The sequence below is a fragment of the Anopheles moucheti genome, chromosome 3, assembly GCF_943734755.1.
Source record: "Anopheles moucheti chromosome 3, idAnoMoucSN_F20_07, whole genome shotgun sequence".
Taxonomy (NCBI): Eukaryota; Metazoa; Arthropoda; class Insecta; order Diptera; family Culicidae; genus Anopheles; species Anopheles moucheti.
The window spans coordinates 58,187,771-58,212,202 of NC_069141.1; the positions used below are offsets into that span (position 1 = coordinate 58,187,771).

Genomic DNA, 24,432 nt, shown 5'->3' on the forward strand with positions numbered 1-24,432 from the left:
AAGCTATTCTTCTATTGATGAACATGATTAAAAGCCATTCGTTAGCTCCTTCGGGGCATAAATTCAGCGCGTTTCAAGCGTAGAGTGAAGTAGAATGTGTGCAAAAGATGAGCCCGTTTTCTCTAGTTGAGCCGTAATATTCATTCCTACCTACAATGCCTTTTTTCAGCAGCCTTTAAATGATGGTGCTAAAAAAGCACAATATCACACACCCGCCCCCTCCTCGCTCAATTCCAAATAAGAAGGTTCGAGAAAACGATCATTACCTGAATGGAAAAACTCGAATCATTTACCACAATGATATTGAGGACACTGTAAACAGCGTGATTTAGGCTCAAAAAGCTACAAAATTATTCCGTAAAGACTACCGTTCATCATTGCCCTGCTCTTCCCTCTATGCTATGGCCAATCTTTTTTTGTATGTTCACTTACTTATATTACAGACAGTTGCTATAGCAAAGAATGAATTTAACGGTCTTCTGCACTTTGATCTACATAATACATGCACGCTTTTTGCAGGATAATGTTTTTTTTTTCACTGGCCCTAACGATTCTGCTGAAGCTCAAAGAAACAACAGTGCCAACAGAGTGCATTATGCGCAAGCCAACAAAATAGAGAACCTCCTACAAAACAAGCCCACACAATTAGCGTACGGAGGCGCGTTACATAGTTTTTTATAAGAATCACGTTCAGCACGGTTCCTCATAGTACCGCCCCGATATATGTTCAGTTAGTTCAATTACAGTTTAGTATTAGTAGTAGCATGATGCAACGCAGCTTCGAATGGTGTTAAATACAGTGAAACAAAAACATTAACGCTAGTTCGGAAACATTAAAAGAATAAAATAAAACAGAAACGAAACACAAAAGTGATAAATCTCAGCTTTACAATTATTATCCATTCATAATCCCGTTGTTGTGTTTACGCAAAACAATGACGATTTATAAATGTAAAAATGATATTTATATTCAGTTTTTTTTTGTTTCTTTAATTTATACAAATCAATCAAGGAGCGGGCCTCCCCCCATTACTATACTTGAGACACAATCTTCCTCTCATCGCGCGTTCGTTTGTGTGTATTAGCTTCATCAACGCGTGTCAGTTGCCAAAAACACAAACCCTACCATACATTTACCAAGAATAATTTGGAGATAATTTTTTTTTTAATAAAGAAACAAACATTTGCAAAGAATCTAACGTGCAATGGCTAACAATGTTTGTTTTATCGCTTTTATGTAGACAGTTCCGAAATTTGCTTTCCTACCAATTTACCCGCGCTTGCTGGTTCATCTCGCGCTTCCCTCGCATCTTCTACACGCTTCTCTGCGCCCTGTGTGCTACGGTAAAGTAACTCCACATCTACTTTAATTAATTACATAAAAAAAATATGAAACCGAAACCGGTACCGTGTAAAACGTAAAAATTAATTTTCGATTATTACGCTGCACCGGGTACAGACACACAGAATGGAAGCTTTTGTTTCCGAGACGCAAAACGTATAATATGAAATATTACAATTAGTATTTAAATATTACATAAAAAATGACACATATTAAAAAAGGAAGAAATATCCAATTGATCCACTATCGTATCTCTCTCTCTCTATCTTTCTCGCGCTGTAACTGCATGTATTATATTGTTGTGTATTTTGTGTTGTGGTGAGTGCTTTTGTTTGTGTAATGTGTTGCAATCGCATTCGCATCGTATGTTGTGCAGCAAAAAACTCCGTATGGTTTCCTATTCTTGATTGTTCCCTTGTTTTTGCTGCGCTTTTTCTCTCTTGTTGTCTACTGTTCAATTCATTCTCAAGCTACTATTACTTAGGCCATACCTTCAAAATGTTGCACAAAATCATTCGGTTTTCGTTTCTAAGAATCGTACTACAGTAGTGTGAAATCTTAATTTTGTTGTTCAGTAAGCATTCGGCGGAGACAAAAAAGATTGTTTAATTACGAAACAAAACAAAAAACAGAACGAAACGCATGAGATCAACTTTCACACAAAACCAATTGCATAGCTTTTTTTTTTTGGATGAACACTTTTTGTATCGTGAAGAAAGCAATAACTTCCACTACCGCGATTTACATTTTTGTTCGAAACCTAAACAATGACTTTGAATGGTCTTTCGTTCGTCCGTTCATTTACTGTCGTACAGATTTTGCTCACGTCCACCGCATGATACTGATTTGCTTTATGCAATAGGTCGAATGATCATTACTTATTACTTCCTGCGGACATTTATTGTAGTCGCGCAGCTGTGTTAGCTATAGATTGATGCAGTTTGGTAGTTAATAGATGTTTGCTGTTTGACTTTTCGTATGCTTGCTTGCCATTAGATATATTTATAATATATTTAGTTTGCTGTTTGCTGCTCATATCTCGTTGCAATTCCTGGTGACGACGCTAGTGGGAGAAAGGATAGTGATGATAACACGCGTGGCATACGAGACACCGAATACCACTCGCCCGGCGCACCTATATTATCACCACTTCGGCAGCAAACCACCATTTGCTGGGCAATGTTAGGTGGCGTAAAGGTGTATCAGTGGAAGTAAAAACGGGTAAAATATATTTCAATGATGGGTTGCGGGATAGTTGTGCTTGTTGTTGTTTGCAATGCTTCTAGGTTGTGGCGGATGTACTGCTGCTAACCGTTCAACTCGATTCCTTTTTTTCTGAAAAAGTACACGCGCGGCACCGAGAATATGGATGTTAGTTTACTCAATGATTATTTATCGCTTTTTTTTTGTTGCCACTCCCCGCGCACCACACACACTTACCACTCTCCGTTGCATCCCCATTGGTGGCGGCAACTGCTGCTGGTTCTTCCTTCTTCTCTGCAGCGCCATCTCCGTTCACCTGGGCCGCACCACCTTCCTCCGCATCACCGTTCGTCTTAGCTTCTTCGGCTACATCACCGCCTTCCTTCTTCTCATCACCGCTACCATTCTCGCCCGTCTTCTTATCATCATCCTTGTCCTTCTTGCCACCCTTGTCCTCGCTTGCCTGTTTCTTCGATTTGCTCTTGGCCGGAGTGGCTGGCTTCGGTTTCGGTTCCATCGACGGATCCAGCACCAGTTTACCGATGTTTTTGCGATCGTGCATCTTCTGCATTGCCTCTGCCACGTCCTCAAGCGCCCAGGCCGAATCAACGACCGGCCTTACCTTGCCCTCCTTCCAGAGACCGAAGATCTTGTCCACCGTCGAGCGAACGTACTCGGAACCGTCCTGCTGGTACAGCAGATGGCGCAGATTGAAACCGCCCAAGCTCTTGTTTTCGTCGAACAGCTTGATCGGCGATACCTTATCCACTTGCCACCACTGAAAGGAAGAATTATAAAAATGTTATTGCGGTCCACTTCCTGCACAGTGATATGCGATGGTAGCCACACTTACCGAACGAGCAACGCTGAAGAAGCTCTTGGTCTCACCGGTGACAACGTTCGAGGAACCGTACAGGATGTATTTGCCCATCGGCTTCAGCAGCCCATAACCACGGTTGCATTCCTCACCGCACAGGCAATCCATCACGATGTCCACACCTTCGGTCGTAATCCTACGTTCGGGAGGAAAAAGCGTTCAACCATTAAAAAGGGGTTTTTCTTCTGCTTCCGAACGATACACATTGCACAATTCGAATAAACTACACCGATGGGGATACGCTATCCCCAATCGATCATCACATGACAGAACTGCAAACGAGAGCAACCGTTTACTTACTTCCGGACCTCGTTGACATAGTCGGAACGATCGATCAGATGATCAATCAGACCGGTCGCGGCCAAGGCTTCGTGCTTGGATTTCGAGCAAACACCGAAAATGGTTACATTCGGCACGGTGCGTACCAGCTGTACGATGGCTTGACCCTGAGAAGAAAAGAAGCGTAAAAGATGTTTATTATAAGCTCATTCGATGGTATTCCCATGTATGCATAACCAAAAAATTAAATAGCTAAATTGCAAATAGTAGAATCATATCTTCCCCAACAGCTTCATCCATAGCGCTCTCTAATGCTTCATCGTGCAACATTATTAATGCTTTTTATTGCTACATAAACTTACTCAGCGGGAAAACCAGCACGAATCGTATGAATGTTCGCAACACATTCTTCATCAGTGCGCGTCAATGTTTGCGCCTCCTCCTTCAGGAGGCGGCACATAATTTGATTGTCGTGCTCGTTATACAAATGATAACGACGTGCCACTAGTCGCATCTAGTCAATTTAGAGACCACGGAGGGACACAGATGGAAGACCACCCCGTGTCTTTTTATTGGCATGCTAGACGCTGACGTCTTCCGCAAACTCACAAGGTGTTGCTCAGAAATAGCTCCGAAGACTCGACTGCTCTCGTCAATATCGTTAAGCACTGCATGATGAATCAAATGCTGGACATTGTACTCGCCCCTAACGATGTCCACAGCATTTCCATAAAGCGCATTCAAAGCTGTCTTCCTAAACATTCTCACATTGAAATAAAGATAAACTCAAGACAATCACACGACATGTACCGGGCATCCCGAACAGATCATGTGGTCATTATACCGTCCCGGGACATCATTATAATGTGTTCTCTGATGGGAAGTTTATCTGCGACGGAAACAAGAGTAAACGTTTTATAGCCATGCCAAGGATGATTACATGCTCCATGCCTGTTGCAACAAGTAAACGAGTCCTAACCAACGTAAGGAGAAAAATGCAATATTCGCATACCATAGTGTATCCTCCTATCATCCCACACGATTCAAAGTGCATTGTTTTACTACATTCTACAATTAATATCCTCTAACAAGTTGATTTTTTTTATTTGGAAAACATACACGCACATGAACAATAGTTTCCAAACAGTGTATTACGGAAAAAGTCTATTGACCGCGAATCTACGAAAAATGTTTTCATTATCAAACGTCAGTTGCTTTGCATAAAATCGGGTCCTATTTCTCATTCCCCGACGTTAGGGTCAGTAAACTGATAGTCGTAGAACGAATTCAGCTGAAATTCTTAATCCTGCTCTTTAATAAATTGTAAATACTACATTTCTGACTAAGAGGTAAAGTTTAATCAAGAAAATCAGTAAATCGAAAATAAACATTATTTAGTCATTAACAAGAATAAAAAATAAATAAAGATACTTTAGTTATTAACAAATATGGCAATACATGATTCATAGGTAAAACATATTACTATTCAAAAAATCGGCTAAAAACATTTGTGCTGTTCTACACATCACTCTCTCGTCCACTACCAGCAGTAAACGATTATTTGAGTCAAAAATAGCTTTAAGTCATACCTAAACTGCACACCCTTGCGAATTCGTGTTTGCATCATAAAACTAATCAAACATCAACATTGTACGTGGTATTTGATTTTTTTCGGCGATAAGACTATTGTTGACTAATGATAACATTTCAGCACCCGGTCCCCTTCGTAGGGTGTACCCCCAAACACGCTTGCCGGAAAGCTAATGTACATTTCGAAATCAATCAATCGCATGTTTGCGACCCATTTGTTAAGCTTATGTGTAGCTGACATCATCTACTAGTGCAGCCCGTTCATCAGATGCACATCCGTATGTCCGCACCATTAGTCAGACGCAAAATAGCAAAAACAAAAATGCTATCGAACGGTAGCAGAAAATTAATTGTACAAATTCTCACACAGTCCCAGTCGTACTTTATAAAAGCCTAGTAATTTCTATTAGCCACTGCAAGACACTGTTGTGACAGCAATACTGGTAACTTGCCGATTTTTCCTAGCGATACTCCGTATTCCACTATTACGAATGCTTACAGGGCGCCCGACTGTCTGTCTCGGTCAATTACCGGTTGTCTGCGTACACAAATGTGTCCGTACCGTCCACAGCTGGTTGGAATGTACCTGAAATACGCGTCCCAACCAAAACGGTAACAGCAGGCTGTGTATTCGCCAAACTTTACCGATCATTTATATTGGAACAAGCCAGAAACATCACATCCACTGAGCTCTTGGATGTTCGAGAAAATTTGTAAAGGAATAAAAAAACACGTTACACCTGACCACGTTAAAGGGACCCGTCAGTTAAGGCCCGCTTTACATCTACGGTGTAGGAGGAAATACTGAAAGACACAGTCCCGCCAGAATGCGATCGATATTGCTTGCTCAATAATACATTTATGCTTCTATGCCGGAACACTTAGGGAATAGTGGCGTGTACGCCCCCCCACGGGCAATACGAAGTCCCTTTTACACAGTTTGATGGAGGGCAATTATCCTGCTCTTCGTCCTAACCGTTCCCCAGTACAACAGACACATGTGTGGTAAGAATATCGGCTACCCAAACGAACCCGAACCTTCCGCAACGGCTGGCTTCGAAACCGAGGTTTTCCCTTTGTTTTTATTAGTGCTTTACAAATAACGAATGGAGCCACATGTACAGCTGAACTATGAAACTATTCGGTCATTGTGTTCGTTGTTTTTTTTTCTATTACAAAGTAAATCCAAATAAAAAATGCATATATCATTAAACAATGAGGGAAAACTCATTAAACATAATTTGCTGGTTATTCCCTTAAGGCTAGGCATTTCGCATTCGGTTTTACATTGTTACATTGTTCTTCATCATACCCTCTGTCTCTCTCCATGAGGCCATAAAGGCCTAATTCAATTCAATTGTTATGTTCCAAAGCAAATGCATTCTTTTATCTAATATCCCTTTTCTCGGAGCACTAAGAGACATTCAAACCCGGCAGACAGTGGCGGCTATCGTCGTCGAGGTTCCCGTGGGAACTACCTCTCCATTTCATAACATTAGCGGCGCCAGGACTACTGCCAGCCACAGTGGTCGGTCCCTTATGCACCATGCCGTCGTTCTTGACACAATTCTGGCGGGCTCTACCACTACTACTACTGCTCTAGTACTCGCCATATTGGCACCACGATTCGAACAGTGCAATTTACACCCGGATCGACATATAATTAAAGGAAAGGAAAGGTATCATGAGGGCGTGCAGCACGACGCTTTGGCGCCAACTTTCATGTTCAACCCTTGGCGGTTGGAAAGTGAAACACATCAGGCGTGTCCCCCGCTGATAGTTCATCGTGCAAACACAGTTTGGTGGGTTCCTTTTTCTACCTCTTCAAAATGAATGCACGCAAAATGGCCTGTTGCTCCAATTTTCCAGCATAATCCTTGATCTAATTTTGAGCCTTTATGCGTGATTCATCGCCTGGATCGTATTACAAACGAACACGTCAATGAAGGTAGTAAATGGGTTGTGTTATTTTAGGCACAAGGTAAAGTAAATTACAATACCGGACCCGGTTCCGGTCTTCCGTATGGTTTCGATGCAACCACAGCTAAATAATAAACAAGGCTATGGGCGGGCGAGCCACTACCTGGGCACGTTTGCAAATCCACGAACGATCGTAAAAATAAATAAGGATCGAATCCATCCCTAAATAAAGTGCCATTTACAGCACCAAACGTAAAAAGGACCACTTCTCACCCACTTATTTATCAACCAAAATCGGTTAGTGTACGTTAGTGTGTGTGTAAGCTAACCGGACGGCACGGTCAGATCCTGCATCCGATCGGGATGAAATGCGAATTTAGAAACCGGGTTCGACGGTTTATGTTCTTCCATCCATTTCCACTGCATTAAGCAGCACCGAAAACATATTACAGACGAGAGTGCTGATCCAAATCGTTGCGGGTCCGGGCACGTTTCGTTTGTTTATTATGCGTGTTCCAAACCCACTCACACACACACACTGTTCCGAGAGCGCTCCTGGAGTGATATTGTCCGCTAGCGTTCCTGGACCATTCCCACTGCGCGCATCGTGCTATCTATAGTTCAGCTGACCGACCGGTCCCAGGCAGTTCTGTCAGCAGCTCAATAATCAGAAACGTTCCTAAAATACACGATAAGAAACCATCCGAGCAATAGAAAGGCAACACACCCCAATGCTAACGAACCTCCCCTCTCTCTCCAGATAAAACAGTTTTGCTTAAGGAAACACGAAGATATTCTTCATCTTTCACTCATCCAACCACCTCCGCGCGTCCGCGTGTGTTTTGGCGTCACTTACCACACCGCCACCGACGGAATGCAGCAGCATCGACTTGCCCTCGCGCAACGACACCAGATCGAAGATGAGAATGTAGGCGACCAGATAGTTCATCACGATGGCAGCAGCGTCCTGGAATGTCATCTCCTCCGGAATGTGATAGACGTATTTGGTCGGGACGGCCACCAGCTCGGACCAGGCCCGGAATTCCGGCAGGGCCACGACACGATCGCCAACCTGGAAGTAACGAGAAGAAAAGAGACCGAAAAGGGTTTAAGAATATGCAAGCATAAGAAGGCGAACAGTAAGCGAATAAATGCTCATTGAAGCACGGCAATTGCAATTATTATACAAATTTCAAACGATCCATCTCTCTCTCTTCTCTATCCACTTTGTGGAGGTGAAGTATCCTTAAGAAAACTTTGTCCCCGAGGGATTATTTGAACCGACTTGAAGAAATTTCAAACATCTGCAACTTTTTCTCATCATCTACTTATTGGGACCGGGAGCAATAACTGCACACTAATGCTAAGTACATGTATTATTGATTGGTTGAGGCAACTTAGACCAGAAACGGTCGGCCAACTTTGCCGCCATCGATCAGGAACCCAAAAATAAAGCAAGATGGCGCTTTCGTCTTCGCCATTTTGCCTTTTTTGCGAATAACTTTTCCTTACAACGAGAGATTTTTTATATTTATAGGCGTCGTCCTTAATATTCCAAAGCAAGATCCAAAAATAGCAAACCACCAAAACATAATCAAATGATCAACAAAAAAAACTTCCAAATACTTAGCGACAAAGCTCGAATGTCTGTGGAGGTCAAAAGTATCCCAAACATGTCGGTAAGAATTTCTCGGTTGATGACCATACGGTATATACATGCTAAAGTTGTTTTCCCGGTAGAACTTCAGAAAAAGAAAAACAATGGGAATCTACAATCATGTCCAATGATCGATCGTAATTCATCTGCCAGCAAGTCACTGGAAGAAACAATAGAAATTCAATTCCATCAACTATTCCCACACTGTGGAGCACCAACACCACCAAGCACAAACAAAGCTTTCCGGAAAATCTAAGATACGCTTCGGGACATATGTGTGAGGGCGATGGCACGAAATGTTTGACCAAAGTTACGAGAACCACCCTTGTCCAAAAAAAAAGGTAGAAAATAAAAATCCGTATCTGAACTTTCCGAACATGCGTCTCAGGGGTTGTTGATCTGAAGTTTTCCACTTTCATCGTCCGGAAAGTTGGTACACACCACCGGTTTGGGAAGCACATTCCGAGCGTTCAGGTACCCAGAGAGCCAGGATGTTGATTATAATGATACTTTGGCCAACCGAACCCGGTTCCATTGCTCTTGAAGCCCCAACGACCATGCTGAAGCTGATGATGATGATGATGACGGAAATTCGAACTGATGGGGATGTGAACGTATTCTTTCTCCTGCTTCTCTGCTGAATGTGGAGACGTACGTGATCACAATTCGTAATCAAGTGATTCACTTTCTCTACCCATTCGTGCTTCGTCCTTGTTGGCGCGGTTGAATAATGTGCATGTACTACCGTACTTCCCCTTGGGCTTGGTCTATTTTTCACGTCTCGAAGCTCAACGGCAACGGTAGTTGATTTAACGACCGGCACACGACACGTCCAACAAACCGACCCACCGGATAAACCGAAGAAGTGCATTGGGGAAGAAGGATAATGATAGGTTTGGATTGCCGCACTATCCACCGGGTGTCTAGGAAAGTGAGTTTTATTTTCAAACCTTGATCGATAATACGAGGCGGAACTTTGTATGAAAAATTATTTTAAACAACTAAAAACTTCACCAAAAGAATGCATGATTTTAGTTTTTATAAAAAATGTTTTAACCATTTAAAACTCTTGCCGAACACAAGTGCAAAGACATCTTTTTATGTCACGCACAACGTCTCGAACAAGGAATATGAATCGTCGTAATCGATGTAAACTATAATCCGGTTTTGCCATCAATCAAAATCTACAAAAAAAAAGCGGAGCACAAATTAGAGCATCAAATCACGAAGCTTACCTTGAAACCTTCGACCTCCTCGCCGACAGCTTCAATTTCACCGGCACATTCGAAACCAAGAATGGTTGGAGTTTTCGGTGGCGAATCAATTGCACCGAGTCGGACCATCAAATCCTGGAAGTTCAGTCCACTGGAAGAGAAGAAAACAATGCAAAAATGTACATTAGTAAAGTATTAAATTGATAAATATTAGTATTAGTATAAGAATCATGAACTATTCAACTTAGAAAAACAGAGGATAGAAAAGCTTATTTTAACATTTTGTTTAACACTCAATCAACACGTGTTGTTTTCAACAGTTCAGTTTTCCTGAGTGTCTGATTAAGTTGTTACAAACTCTGCCGAAGTTATTGTAAACATTGTGATAAACTAATAAAATACGATAGAATTCTAGAATTCACAACGTCCACGTCAAGTTCAAATCCTTTACGAGAATTCACAACTTCGGGGAAACCACTTCAGTAAACAGAATTTCCAGCCGGAGCGAAAAGCATGTAGCCCCCTTAGAGAGAAGACTGAAAACTTCTTTATTTTCCTTTTTCCAAGCTTCCCAGCCACATGAAATGTGAAAAACGGCTCCCAAGTTCCTGACAGGGTAAAGAGTTTGTATTTTCCAGCAAGTGTTCCAGCACAATTGGAAACGTACGTTATAGGCACGTACTCCCTCCGCAGACACGACCGTGCGGCAGCGGGCAGAATCACCAATGATTTTCTATTTGTTTCCCAGCATTCATCAACGCTTGTGAACTTGTGGAGGAAAATACACTTGAACGTATTGCTGGCGAAGGAAAGCAATCGGTGCTTCTTTGTAGTGCTAAGGAAAGCATTTGAATGTTCGAACTGTTCGAGACAGCGAGTCTGACCGTGTGACGATGAAGCTAGATAGAGCGAGCGTAAGCAAAGAGGACACTTCACATCGAAAACCGCCCTCCAAAAACCACATGTCAGTCAGCTTCAGGATTGGTGTTGTCGAGATCGCTGGAAAGATGGAAAATGCATCATGGGAGAGAAGAGCAAGGGACAATTACTTCCTAATGAGAAAATCTCTAAATTAAGAAACGATTTTCCATGGTACACCACCAGGGGGAAGGCTGAACGTGAATGTTTTTAGATAAATGCATGCTGCTGTTGCTGCCCCCATGACTGTTTGTTTGGGTCCATTATTCCCCCATTTAAAACAGTGTTTCCTATGTTACGGCACTTGAAGAATTAAGCTACGGACGCGACAAACAAGGCGACCGTGGTGCGTATTTCATTCATTATCGGGGGGGAGAGAGAGAAAAAAAAAATCCCAAAAATTGGAATGACAAGTGTTGCCTGTTCCCCATACTTTATTCTATCCCATATCTAAATTTACAGCCGAACCCTCGCCACACCCTTGCCTTAAAGCTTTGCCGAAACAGTCTCATCAATCGAGCGCTGTCACCGAACGGGTCGTCGTCGTGCTGACACGTACCAGACCCACACCAACCGAGGCTGTTGCTGCCGTGGTTCGAGCGGAGGAAAAGTCTTTTCCTAAACCCGACGGACCGAACCACTTCACATAATCTTTTGAGGTTTATATCTCGTCGGTGCTATATTTTCCTAACAACGATGAAAAGTTTTCGAACCGAAAGGGCCAAAAAGGGTTCAAACTATCTGAGGGCGAGGAGGAAAGAGCTGTACACACCACCCCAACCAGCCAGCTGATAAAGTTGTTCGGTTAAGACGCTAAATTATAGGCAAGTAATTATTCGTGCGATTAGTGTCGGTTAGCGTGCATATCTCACCACATGTTGATCGTGCCGACCCCGCCGAATTTACCGAGTTCTATCTAAATTACCACACATTCTGGTGTCAACAGCATGCTTGAAGCACGTTTGAGATTAAGATTGTAGCGCGAGCGAAGTGTTTTTTCCTTGTTTCGCGGCAATGCATGACTTCTATTTCACAACTTTGACATCTATTATTTGCTTGGCATAATTCAACAGAAAATGTAAACAAATAAATAATGGAAGATAGGATAAATCTTATGAGCGATTTTTCGAAGATCGTAATTTTGATCGTCGATCGAAGATCGTACAACTCAATTGGAAGAGATATGGATTAAAATAAAACAATCATAAGATCATCATTTGCCCTTATTTGGATCACTAATTTAATATTATAAATGTGGGAAAATCAGCACATACTCAGAAAAGGCTTGTAATACGTCTAAGATCTTGGACACTAACGAGTGATATATTCAACTCTTTTGCGACTCTAGAACTCCAAAAAAGCCAATAATACTGATAATGGCGTCTGAAGACCAGCAACTCCGCTACAAATAATCTTAATCACAACTGTTATTGATAGTTGTATTGGGAGGCAAGTCAAACAAGCCCTTTAGTATTCGCCTTCATGAAATACAACCACTTAAAGTCCACTAACCAGTTTGCTTAATCTTCGCGCACAGAGCCAAGCTTTCATTCTGCAGTAACACACTCATTAATTTTCCGTTTCATTTCCATTAGGAACTAAGTAAGACCGGCTACTACACGTGAGAAATGACACAATTATAAAAAAAAACTCGTTCGTTATTTGCCGGTAGACAAGAATTCAACGACAAGGTGCACTGGGTAAGATAAACGATATCGATGAGGCAACTTAACTCCAGAGGGAACACAGAAACACAATTCAACCCTCTACTTTTCTCGCTCCCCCTTTTCGGAGACTCGAACCCCGGTGCGATTCGGAATGAAAAATGTCGCTCAATTATCGCTTTCCCCAAAACACTTGGCTCCTCGGCAGGAGCATGCGGCTGTACCAGAAATACCAGGACGGTGCGTTTTGTGTAATGTACAGCCAGCGCACTTCCGTCGCCTTCAATTTCAATAGTCGTCGCCGGGCAAGGGGCGAAACATGGACCAATTAATAAAATTTCGCTCTTCATTACGTCCTAATAATAGTCGAGTAGAACATGGAAATTACAGCCGGCGGGTGTAACGACACTTAGAGCGGCGTAACTTAGCTTGGCTGGCAATGGAGCGGTATGTTCGTAACATAATTTATTTCATCATCCGGAAGGATGATGTAATTTCTTGTGTTGTATAGCGATGAATAGGTGTTGGCAAAGGGAAAACAATCAATTTATAAAAAAATACTGAAAAACATCATTTGAGCTGTAATGGTAAATGCAAAAACAAACTATTTTCATAAAACAAATATATTATTTTTTTACATTGCTTCACTAGTTGCATGCTTATGGTTGAATTGTCAGATAAAAGTATCGTTATCTTAGATTAGGAGATTAAGAGTAATTTAAAAAAACACGAGTCGATTCGTAAAAGATGTGTGCTGGATGGAATGTGTGTAGATTGATGAAGCTCTAAAGAGCAAGATCCTTTTTTATATTCGTTGGAACGGCCTGGCCGTATTTTACCACATATTCACATTTACCGGATAGTCAGTCCTTGCTACGGGCGATTGGTCTGGATGGGATTTTGGTCCAGTCCGTTCGTGTGAAGATCGCCTCCGCTACCATCATGCCACCGGGCCGCCCCATCCTTTGAAGATTCATAAATGAATGAATGAATCTCCAAAGATTCAGGATGTTACGAATTTTAAGTTTAGAAATTCTGCCATCCAGTCGTTTATTCATATGAAATAACCCAATGACAGCTAGATGTCGATTGTGCAAATAATTCTCTGAACATTTACAAATTATAAGGTTCGTGAATCATAAAGATTCATCAACCATCATTCGTTCGATTCAAAGCTTCATGAATCTGAATCAACACTACTAGAAATGGATTCCTCAAACAAATTTGTCATTAATTTGAGAAAAAGTAATTTCTATTTCCATCTCTAGTGCCTGATTCTCCACACATAGTTCAATTTTTCCAAAAGCCATTAGGTAAAAGGTAAAAAGCTTACTTAAGCTTTAAGCTTAAAAAGACTTCCCCATTACCATCCCATTTTGGACTGGTTTTTTTCCCGAACTTTAGGATGTTAAGGATGAACATCAGGAATTTCGTCCAATAGAATGTTAATCAACGTTTCACACTTCCAGACGATAAGAATGATCTTCAACCTAACCCCTGAGAACAATCTGACCTCAACAAACGCCCGGGAGGATTTCCTTCACCTACTTTTCCCACTCCCCCGCCCGGCACATAGGATCAATCTGCTTGAACCCCCCCCCAACCAGAACCAGGAACCAGGACACTCAAATGTCAGTCACTGGGAAGTTGTTTTCTATCCCAGCACTCGGGGTGTGTGAATGTTTGTGACACAGTTTGGGGACTACTTCGCAGCACAAAAGAACGTTCATTTTGTGATCGAAGCTGTCCACCCCTGAGTACAACATCCGCATCCTAGACACAATCGGCAAATAGAAAAGGTACACATTCCCTCCTGCCACCAACAGGCGCCTCCTCTCGCATTGAAAAGCAGAAAAATGGACCCGAGAAATAAACTTGAACAATAGAGAATTGATAGTCCATCCTTTTCCCCCCATCGCCTCTATGATGTTCCTCCAAAACCAGGAAAATGCCACTGCTGGTGGCATACCGGAGGTGAAAATTTCTTTCACAAACGAAACTACGGAACGGAAATTTGCTAGCGTGACAGGAGGGGGGGCTCTCTCGCTTTTCTCATTAATTGTCCCCTCGCCGGTCGGAAACATTACTTCGAGATACGACCACAACACGCCCCCCCCCCCCCACCATTTTCTGCGCCTCCACCTCCGGAAGGAAACCACCTCCCCCAGAGAGTGGTGACATACCCTCAAACTCTCAACCGTGGAGTAGTAGAATGCTCGCCAAACGGGGAGCGCTACTCCGTTGTTAAGCAATAAGACGTTTACATATTTTGCGGAATTTCTAGAAAACCGGAAATGGATTGCACGGCGGGTGGTGTGGCAGGAATTATATTTACTTTGGGGATTAGGGTCCACACTGCTCGAGATGTGGGAAGGAAAATTCTTCAAGACTCGTTTGCTTCCCTGCAAGACATGAAGGAAAATTGTTGCTTTATTTTTCCGCTGGAGCCTCGGCGACAAAGGAGGAGGGCAACCAATGTAAACAAAACAATAGAGAACGCAGACGAAAATGATGGAATTATGTATTCATCAGTTCCGTAGTGTGTTAATGAAACGACATTGCGACGATGCATACTATTAAAGTAAATCGTAGCCGTAGCGCGATCCCTAAAATTTCCTCCCCCGAAACAAAGTAATGCGCAATTCAACGTTTATGTCGACGGCTAAGTCGACTAAGTCGTTGGAGGAAGAAGGAATAGAAACACAGCAGAACAGGGAGATTATTTCCATAAAGGAATTAAGAATGGCGCCCAGGTGTTTCCGGTTTAGGTAAATGACGAATACACATTCCATTTGATAATGAAAATACTGCGATCGTCGCTACACCTGCGATGGGAATAAGATAACAATTTAGCAATTAAGACAAGTCATTCTTCAAGAAATGCGAAAAGGATATCAATTTTTGTTTATTTTATTTTAGTAAAAGTAGTCGCAGATTTCCTTTATTCATATCAAATCATAAATATCTGGAAGAAACAATATTCTAACTACAACGCGTTACTGAATGATCGATTCACAACCTTCAGCGTATCCTTTTTCCCAATCTTAAACGTGAAACTGCCTTATGTATTCTTGTGCGCTCGATCGTCATCAATTCCCTGCTTACGCACCAAAAAAACGCGATACTATCTCCACAGACAGAGATCAAGCGCATCAATAGTTACGACATTGCTTTATAACGCCTCAAAATTTAAATCCTTCTTGATATTACGTGTGCCAAATTGAGCCCAAAGAGTCCATTACTTCCCTTCATACCCGGGTAGTCCGTAAAGGAAAGGAATGGCTGACAGACAGTGCGCCTCCCTACTGGCAGGCGAAGAAAGAAACACACAGTGCCACCGATTTTTACGACACAATTGGGAAAGCTATAAAAATAAACACTACACATAGAAACCCCCACAATCCGAAGGCAGCCGGGGATTAATCCAGCCGGAAGTTACAGGTGGTCGTAGTCGTTGTTGCGTCTTCGGGGCCGTAGTCGCTTATAAGGTAGCCGGAAACGGGTACCGCCGTCATGAACGAATTTCGAATGATGATAGGCGCGCCACGAACCAAAAAAAAAATGGGACAGTTATGGGCACAAGGAGCTCGTAAAATATCCTAGCAGACAATTCCCATCAACTCCTGGGGGGGTGCTGCATGCGTGTATGTGTGCGTGCAGATCAGTTCACCGATTGGTGTATGCGTCATAAAAAGTGTAATAAAATCGCGTCTCTAGGACTTGTTCGCTCTCCCGGAGATATGCAGAGTACGCGTACGCGGTGGCATAAGAACAGGGAGGACGACACAAACCCATCATTTGAAGGTTAGGTCGTTACGGTTGGGAAGGAACAATTTGATCCGTTTGCAACCGGAGGCTTGCAACCGTGGAGACAACAGCGAGGGCGTTAGAGAAAAGCAGCATTACCAACGTACACAATTTGTCACAGTGAAAGCTCACTAGAGGTTCACAATGTCCTTGGGGGAAGCAGCTGCTAGGCAGATCGTTTTTAAATAAAGGGAGTTTTAATTAATTTTCGCACACCGATAAGAGCCACCCACCACAGCCAATGCTGTTAATTAGCGCGAGGAAAATTTCCTGACGGGAGAACATTGGCAAACAATTTCTCTCAAGCCCGAAGTGCCCGAAAGTATCATTTTGGGGGAGGGCGGATATGGGAAACGGAAATTGCTGGCTGCTGGAAAGAACAAACGGTTTAACTAGAGGCAAGTGGGCAAAACGACCTTACCGCGAGCTAAGAAAATGGAAAAAAACAAGCAACGAAAATGCAGGAAAAACTGACGACAATTTTCTCACTTCTCGGAAGTATCTTGTTCAAAAAAAAAGAAAAAGTGCAACAAACTTCTCTGGCCGTGGGGAAATGATGGGATGCTCAATTTTTGTACCATTCTTTTCCTTTTTACCTTCACCTTGCTGAATGACGTTCACGGCAAAGGCGAAGAAACCCGGAAACGAACTGGAATCGTATTAATGGTACGGTGCAATTAGCGAAAAAGCACGTACCTGTGTTAAAGGCAAGGCCATACCGAAAAAAAACAGCCCATTAAACATGCATCGCCCACACAGAAAATGGATCTCAAAATAGATACATTAGAATCCTTAACAGAAAGAACAGGATGACAAACTAAAATGGACAATTTTTGGGTATTTTTTTCTGAAAATGTCCCTTCTTAAAGCGTAAACTTTTTTGGTTGAATTAATAAGGCAGGAAGCATTCAGGATTCTGAATGTCCTTCTCTTGAAACCGTCGGGGTGACTTTATTTATAAAGTGTCCCCAGTTTGTGCACTGTGCATACAGCCATACATTAAAGAAACATAACTAAACTTCACAAAATATTTTCAAAGATTGCAAGGTCGTTTTGCATTAAATTTGTCCACACTCAACACAATTTTTGTGTATATTTATCAAATACACCACACATTTCAGCTTCTAGTCCTTTTTTTCCTAGACACTCTTAACCCTCTGTTTGATTGATTTCAAAACAAGTTGAATCCCTCGGGGAAATGGTGCCCGGTAATATCGTCGACTCGAGTCAAACCAACACCTCACACACCCAACCCGATCGTTATCCCTAACAACCAGTCAATAATGTCGGTGAACAAGTCATAAGACGGGGGGATAACTTCCACCATATACCCGGGCGTCCGTTGAAAAGAAGGGCGTTTCTCCACAGGAAGGAAGGAACTCGAAGCGGAAGTCTACATTGCACCGCAATATTTGACGACCCTTCAATCAGTTACGGGGGTGCGATACTACTAAACCACTCGTCCTCCCTAGCCCGAGTGCTTCGTGGTTGAGAATGAGAGGGATTCCTCCTTCGTAGATAAACAGGATATCTACTTTGCCTAGGGCATTTCAATTGTGTCGAAGGAGTGAACAAACAACGTAGTACCAATTTTATTCCATCAAATGATGTAAAGCTACCGAAAAGCGGGTAGGATATAGCTTTTATTTATGATAAGAAAAAGAGGCACAAAATTGCCTTTTTGTGGGAGGGAAAAAGAAAGAAATTAAACTTTATTGGAAGAAATAATTTACGGAGGATTTAAGAAAACAATTTTGAAGTCTTTTCTTGTCAACAAGACATTGGTGGTTTGAAATTGGATATATGTTTATAACGAATTTATTAGCTTTGTTTATTCCACGACTGATACAATTCTTTCTTCTTGGCTGTCATTCAATTAGGGGAACTCTCCACATACTTCTTAAAAATTACTTTCCCTTTGCAGACAGCTGGTAACACTGTTTGGCATAAATTTTGCATCACTCCATCAACGTCAACATATTTGCCTATCTCGTACATCATTGGCCAGTTATGTTTGTGCGCTATATGCACAACATTCCTTTCGGAACCAGCCCGCCCGCAACCATTTGAAAAGGAAGGAAGCTGTCAATACTTCCTTTTGCTCAACAACAAACCCGCTGCAGAATGATGCAACAATGTTGCGCGTCCTCATCAGCGTTTCAATCGAATAATCGGTAGATAAACTATTGACCATCACAGAAATCACAATAATAAACGATTTACTATCCTCAACTCCATCAATTATGCGCCTTCTTTTTGTCAACTTGGGTGGTTCATACATTCATAAACAAGACGTTACTTTCTTCGGCAGCGCTCAGTAGATGCTCTCTTTATCATGGAGCCGGCAAGCGGGGGAAAAAAAGATTGAGCATGATTAATTAACTAATTGGTACTTGAACAGCGCAAAACAACAAGATCCCCCCCTCATCTCCTTGATAGATTTAATTCCAAGAGTTTGCAAAGCTAGTTTGATTCGGTCAACCTAATAGGAGTTGATTAAATGCATCAATAAACTAGCGCTCAACAAGCAGCAGCGCACTTCCATCATGTTTCAGAATTAATTTTTAAAAACAATCTACAGTTCCGATGAATAAAACTGACGATGGTGATGACTAAGATGTGAGACGTTAGTGGCTTTGATCTTATCAAACAGTTTCATTCTCTCCGCGCACCCACACAACCGGTGATACAAACGATTACTCGAGGAGACTGAAACATTTTTCTTCATCTTTGACGAGCAGTTCTGCCTTCATCGAATAGTCATCCTGCTTCCAATTCAAGTACAAAATTCCTGCACTGTGGCGCTTAATATCTACAGCAAATGAAAAAAGATGATACAAGAACGAAAAGGTGAAACGAAACAGTGAAGTTATCAGCCATGATTCCCATTCCGTACACTTAATCTTATTGCTGCATTCTACTAATATCACGCGAAGCAATACAGGGTGTATCGTTCTAAAACGGCAAGAATTCTATAGGTACCGATTTTATGCTAACGATATCTTCGTGAACCTCCAACATACTCACAATAGGGAAGGAAGTGCACTTGTCAACGGCATTCACAACCCACACACACCTCGAGATGCACGAGATCTGCCAGTTCGCCATCGTAGTACGTACACAAGCGGTCCACCCAAACGGGCTAGACTCCATTATTTTCCAGACCAATCAGACGACCTTTGCGCCGGGTTGCAGAGTACCCGGAGGATCGGACGAAAAGGGTGTGCACAGTATTTCGCTGTCGATTTCTCGCTTCCGACGAGTTGCTCGAGAGACGGCGCATCCTTCACTAAAAGGCGAACCACCGATTGCACAGAGCAAGTGCACCACCATTTAACGGCATGGCAGCGGGATGATGCAATCCCCTTGGGAGAAACGGTCCTCCTGATTGCTAGATGCCATCATCGTGGGGAGTTTTGTTTGTGTGTGCTATTCGGGTACGTTTTTATTTGTATGAAGCTATCTAATGAACAATATTTTTCATCAGCCACTGTTTGCAGAGAAATGAAAAATGAATTATAAATATTGCACAGAGTTTTGGGACGCCTTTTTTGCGATTTAAATTTGCTTCGTATTGTGCGCATTTTGTTTGAGGAGCACATGGCAGTAACCCCAAATTATTTCAATTTCAAATTAAATATTTATATTAAGTAATTGTTAGTCCAGTTTTCAAAACGAAATTACATTATTATAATTTTTTTATGTATTGATAATCAATACAAATTATCATATTTAGCCGGTTTAGGATCTATCGATCATAGAATTACTAGCACCAGTGTAGCTTTCCGGACGATTAATAGGAAAGGCAGTTTCGCAACATAAAATTAAATTGCTTCCCGGCGACGTGGTAATCCATACTTTTGAAAAAAATAACCCTCGATAGGCATCCAATCTTTGCCATTACGCACCCAACGGTTAGTTGAATATCTAACAAACCTGGCGAGGCTTAAACTTCATCATCCCGACAGCCAACTACCGGAATTGTCTTAACCGCTCGATTCATGTTCCAACAGTTGCCGTGTTTTATGTTCCAGCTGCCTACCGTGGATGAGTTTGGGCGCTTGGGTTTTTATGTGCTCTTTCTCATTTTATACTCTCGCATTACAATTCGACCCCGAACCTCCCCGGAATGGTCTCATTAATTTTTCCTTAACACTTCACCACCCACGTGAGACACAACCCGCCCCCGCGAGCATCTTCCTACTACGCAACGAGCATACTACCTCGGTTTTAACTTTATTGTTTTTTGTTTTATCTTTTTCACGCTATCTGTCCAAACGCTTAAAGACATAAAATTCTATCTCAGTCCATTGCTCATTGCTGGCACTAAAGCGCCGCTGCTAACAAATTCATTGCCAGCAGCTTTTTTCGTCAAGGATGCCAAGGATTGCAAGGACGAATCGGGATACATGGCGTGAAGTGATCGGCAAAAAAAAAATGTACGCTACCACAATCATACAGTGTGCGGAGACATATCGGTCGTTCGTACTCAAACCAACATGGGGAGACGCCTTCAGCACAACACAACAAAACCACAGTTCGTTAAGTTAGTTTTTCTATTACCACCTTTGCCATTTGATGCTAAAACCATGTAGAATGTTTGTACAACTCCCCCCGAACGATTACTATCCATCACCCAGCACACCCTCTGAAACAGAGCAACTCTATTCCTTACACAATAAACTAGACACAGTCGTATCCGTCGTCCCGTTGTTACTTTATCGACCTTGGTGGTTTTTTTTCCTCGCTATTCCATATTTACTACCAGACGAGTCGGATTTTCTTTGCGGTACTTTAACGATTGTTACCGAGACTCCGGTGGATCGCCATTAAAAGGCTACCTACCTTCCAAGACCCTACTAAACCTAACCATTTTTCCACAAACAAGTATACGCGCATGACTTAGTGGTACGGTGGTTGTAAATTAAAAATACAACAGGCACCTGTTTGGTCTATCGATTCTTCCCTTTTTTATCCAATGTACCTCTTTTAACTTCTGAATTATTCGAATTGAATTCGAAGGAAAAAAAAGGGATTTTGATTGAAGAAAATTGTTGAGTTAAAATTCAATTTCATGACGCCTGTTTCCCAGTCTGAGCGAAATATTTAACAGAACATTGCAGCAACATGTAACACTGTTTTCGTTATTCAGAAACATTATGTTTTTAAAAAAAAACTGCTACCATCTAAATTATGTTACATATCGAAACTACGTCGCTTCGCATAAATGTGATGCGCGAAGCAAACATTGTTGGGCACACACGGCGTAACACTGCGTAACATGGTGTGTGTGTTTGCAGCCAACATATTTATTGACGTTGATCGCATTTTAGTTTTCATCAAACAACACTATCCCCTTGCGCGATGCGGCTATAAACAGAATACATTAAACGCACTTTCAATCTTGGCGGCCCCGGGACGCGAAAACCTTTACCGCGCCTCACCACATCGGCCATTATAGTAACGATACCAAAGGCATCATCCATATTACACCGCGATTCTCGCTTTGTGTACCGGACGTCTCGGATGGGGATTTGGAAAAGTCAACATCATAATCACGTCCCTTGAGCGATGTTGCCCTCTCGGGTATTCTGCCGACATTCTGGTCCTCAAACCCTGACCATAAACCCTGACCATCCCTACGCATCTTCTTACACGCCCAAATGATCCATCCCGTCTACACATGTAGAGAGAAAGAGAAAGAGAGCGGAGTGGATGGCAAAAATACGACATGTTCCGTCTACAACTATGCACAGGAGGGCACAGCATTTCGCCCGACTAATAAAAAGCGCTTTAAAATTACCAAGTAAACACCATTAATGCGCGTTCGGTACCGGGAACGCATTGTCCCGGAAATCCTGCTGCTGTGGCGGCTACTTATACGACACCATGAATGACTGGGCTTCCGATGATGTCCGGGTCTCACCGTTCCCGGGGGTTAAATCGGGAAGTGAACACAGCATGCGGGCTGCACACACTGCGGGCCAACAACAAACTAGCAACTACTACAACAGGTCCGCGGCGGCATCGCCAAACCATTTCTTCCTTTGAACTAGTATGTCTCGTGTACGTACGACAGCGTGTGCTCGCGCAATCGTTTTGCAGCGACGTTAAATTGCATTTGTACAACAATGTTGCTAAAGTTGCACTAGATCGTTTTGCCCCCGGGATGGGGTGCAGCTGTTGGAAAAGTACCGTGAGTGTTGTGTGTTTAAGCTGGCCTTAAATCAAGCCCCGAAGCAACGCTCAGAGTAACTAAACCCCACACAGGCAATCTGGAAAGTTTAATTGTTGCAATGATGCAAAGATAATATAACATCATTCCCTACGGGTTATTTTGCTAAACAATAGTTATTTTCTTACACAATTTACACAAACTTTTCACGCAATTCACGATGGTTTCATTGATGCCGTTTAAAACACTTTGCCGTATACGGCCACAGTCTAGCGCGATCGATAACGAACGAACACAGCAGACGAAAGAAATTGACTTCGCTTTTCCAGACTGCTTTTCACCATCAGCCCAAGATGGTTTCATTGCTTTAGACACGCAGGACAACGCTCCACCTACCAAAAAAAAAACCCCTACTCTACCACAGCAGCAGTGGCGGAACATTTTGGCCAAGATTTTCCAGACAACTGCGTCTGCACTCACTACCAGCACTTTTCGCTTTCCTTCCTTACAATATCCTTTCGTTTTCCAATCCCTCTCGAGAGAACAAGCGAAAAACAAGCGCAGCAAAAATCATTTCCTCCCATAGCTTTTACAACGGCGTACATTCCTGCAGACAAACTCACCGCAAATGGAGTTTATAGCTTTTGCCGGCTTTTTCCCGATCTCTCCTACGTCACGGACATTGCTCGTTTGACAACAACCCTTTCACGGCCCGGTGTTCCACACCACAGTGACAGTGAAAACAGCAAAAATTCTCGACCAGTGAAGCACACAGTAACAAAAACGACTCGCACAGAATATCTGCGGAGATGTTTTCTCTTTCGATTTAAGCCTTTCACGGTTGTCTGCTTTGTGGGAATATTTATAGCATATGACAGGGATGCGGCCAAAATAAGGAAGACAGCCATTCAACCGTTAGACCAAAAACTGCTAAGTAACGTCGAAACTAAAATCGATCAGCCAAGGACAAAACCGTCAACTTGTGTATTTTCTATTAACTGACAATAGGAAAAAAAATCGATATTCAGCCAAAAATCGAAAGAATTCATGCTTTACAGTAATTATTTACTTTCCCCGATTGGTAAACCGTTACGAATTGCTATTTCCTTTATCGTAATAAAATAAAAATTACATTCACAACTCAACCCATAACTTAATGCCTTGCTCCCCATGCACCGAAAATCCTTTGCCGCTTTTTCGTGAGCCGGCGTATAGTCGCTGACGAAAAAATGGCCGCACCAGCTAGCAGCCTGGGACGCGTTGAAAAAAACAGGCAAGCCCACCTGGCCGACGAGAATGTCCTTTCCATTTAAATTCCTATTTGAAACGCAAACATCCTATTACCGGTGTGTGCGCGGTACTCGGGCAAACAAAGAAACACCATGCCGGTTCGTTGCGTTCGGGGCTAGGTCCCGCGTATCCAAACAGAAGAAAAAACGTAAGGGCAGTGACCTTTTGACAGCTGAAAAGGGCCCACACGGTACTGATGCGGGAGGGGTTCTCAAACTAGAGCTCGACATTTCACACCGGGACTATCGGCCACATGGGTGCCGCGTGCTGGGTATGACGTCGTTGCTGAAGAGGACCTTTGTTGTTTTTGCCGATTGCTTTGAGTCCTTTTTGTTTTTTGCTCCTACTTGTATTAATTTCAACCGTGTCCTTGATGTTTGTTCATGTCGAAATTTGGTGTAGAAAACTTACCTAAAATAGAAAAAAGAAAAAGCAAAGCATTAGTTGGTATAAATGGGTAATATTATTCAAAAATAAAAGGGCATTACGAAAATTG

General features: G+C 42.4%; 1 protein-coding gene across 1 annotated transcript in view; it reads right to left on the bottom strand.

The window, feature by feature from the left end:
- Positions 1 to 871: 871 nt before the first annotated feature.
- Positions 872 to 24,432, bottom strand: part of LOC128305447 (synaptic vesicle membrane protein VAT-1 homolog-like) — a 68,738-nt gene continuing 45,177 nt past the window's right edge. Inside the window, exons 4-9 of the mRNA XM_053042897.1 lie at positions 10,104 to 10,233; positions 8,068 to 8,283; positions 3,723 to 3,868; positions 3,399 to 3,558; positions 2,783 to 3,323; positions 872 to 2,677 (exon numbers count right to left, since the gene is read on the bottom strand). Of these exons, the coding sequence (XP_052898857.1) occupies positions 2,658 to 2,677; positions 2,783 to 3,323; positions 3,399 to 3,558; positions 3,723 to 3,868; positions 8,068 to 8,283; positions 10,104 to 10,233 (1,213 nt within the window). The 3' untranslated portion in view covers positions 872 to 2,657. The remainder of the gene's footprint in view (positions 2,678 to 2,782; positions 3,324 to 3,398; positions 3,559 to 3,722; positions 3,869 to 8,067; positions 8,284 to 10,103; positions 10,234 to 24,432) is intronic.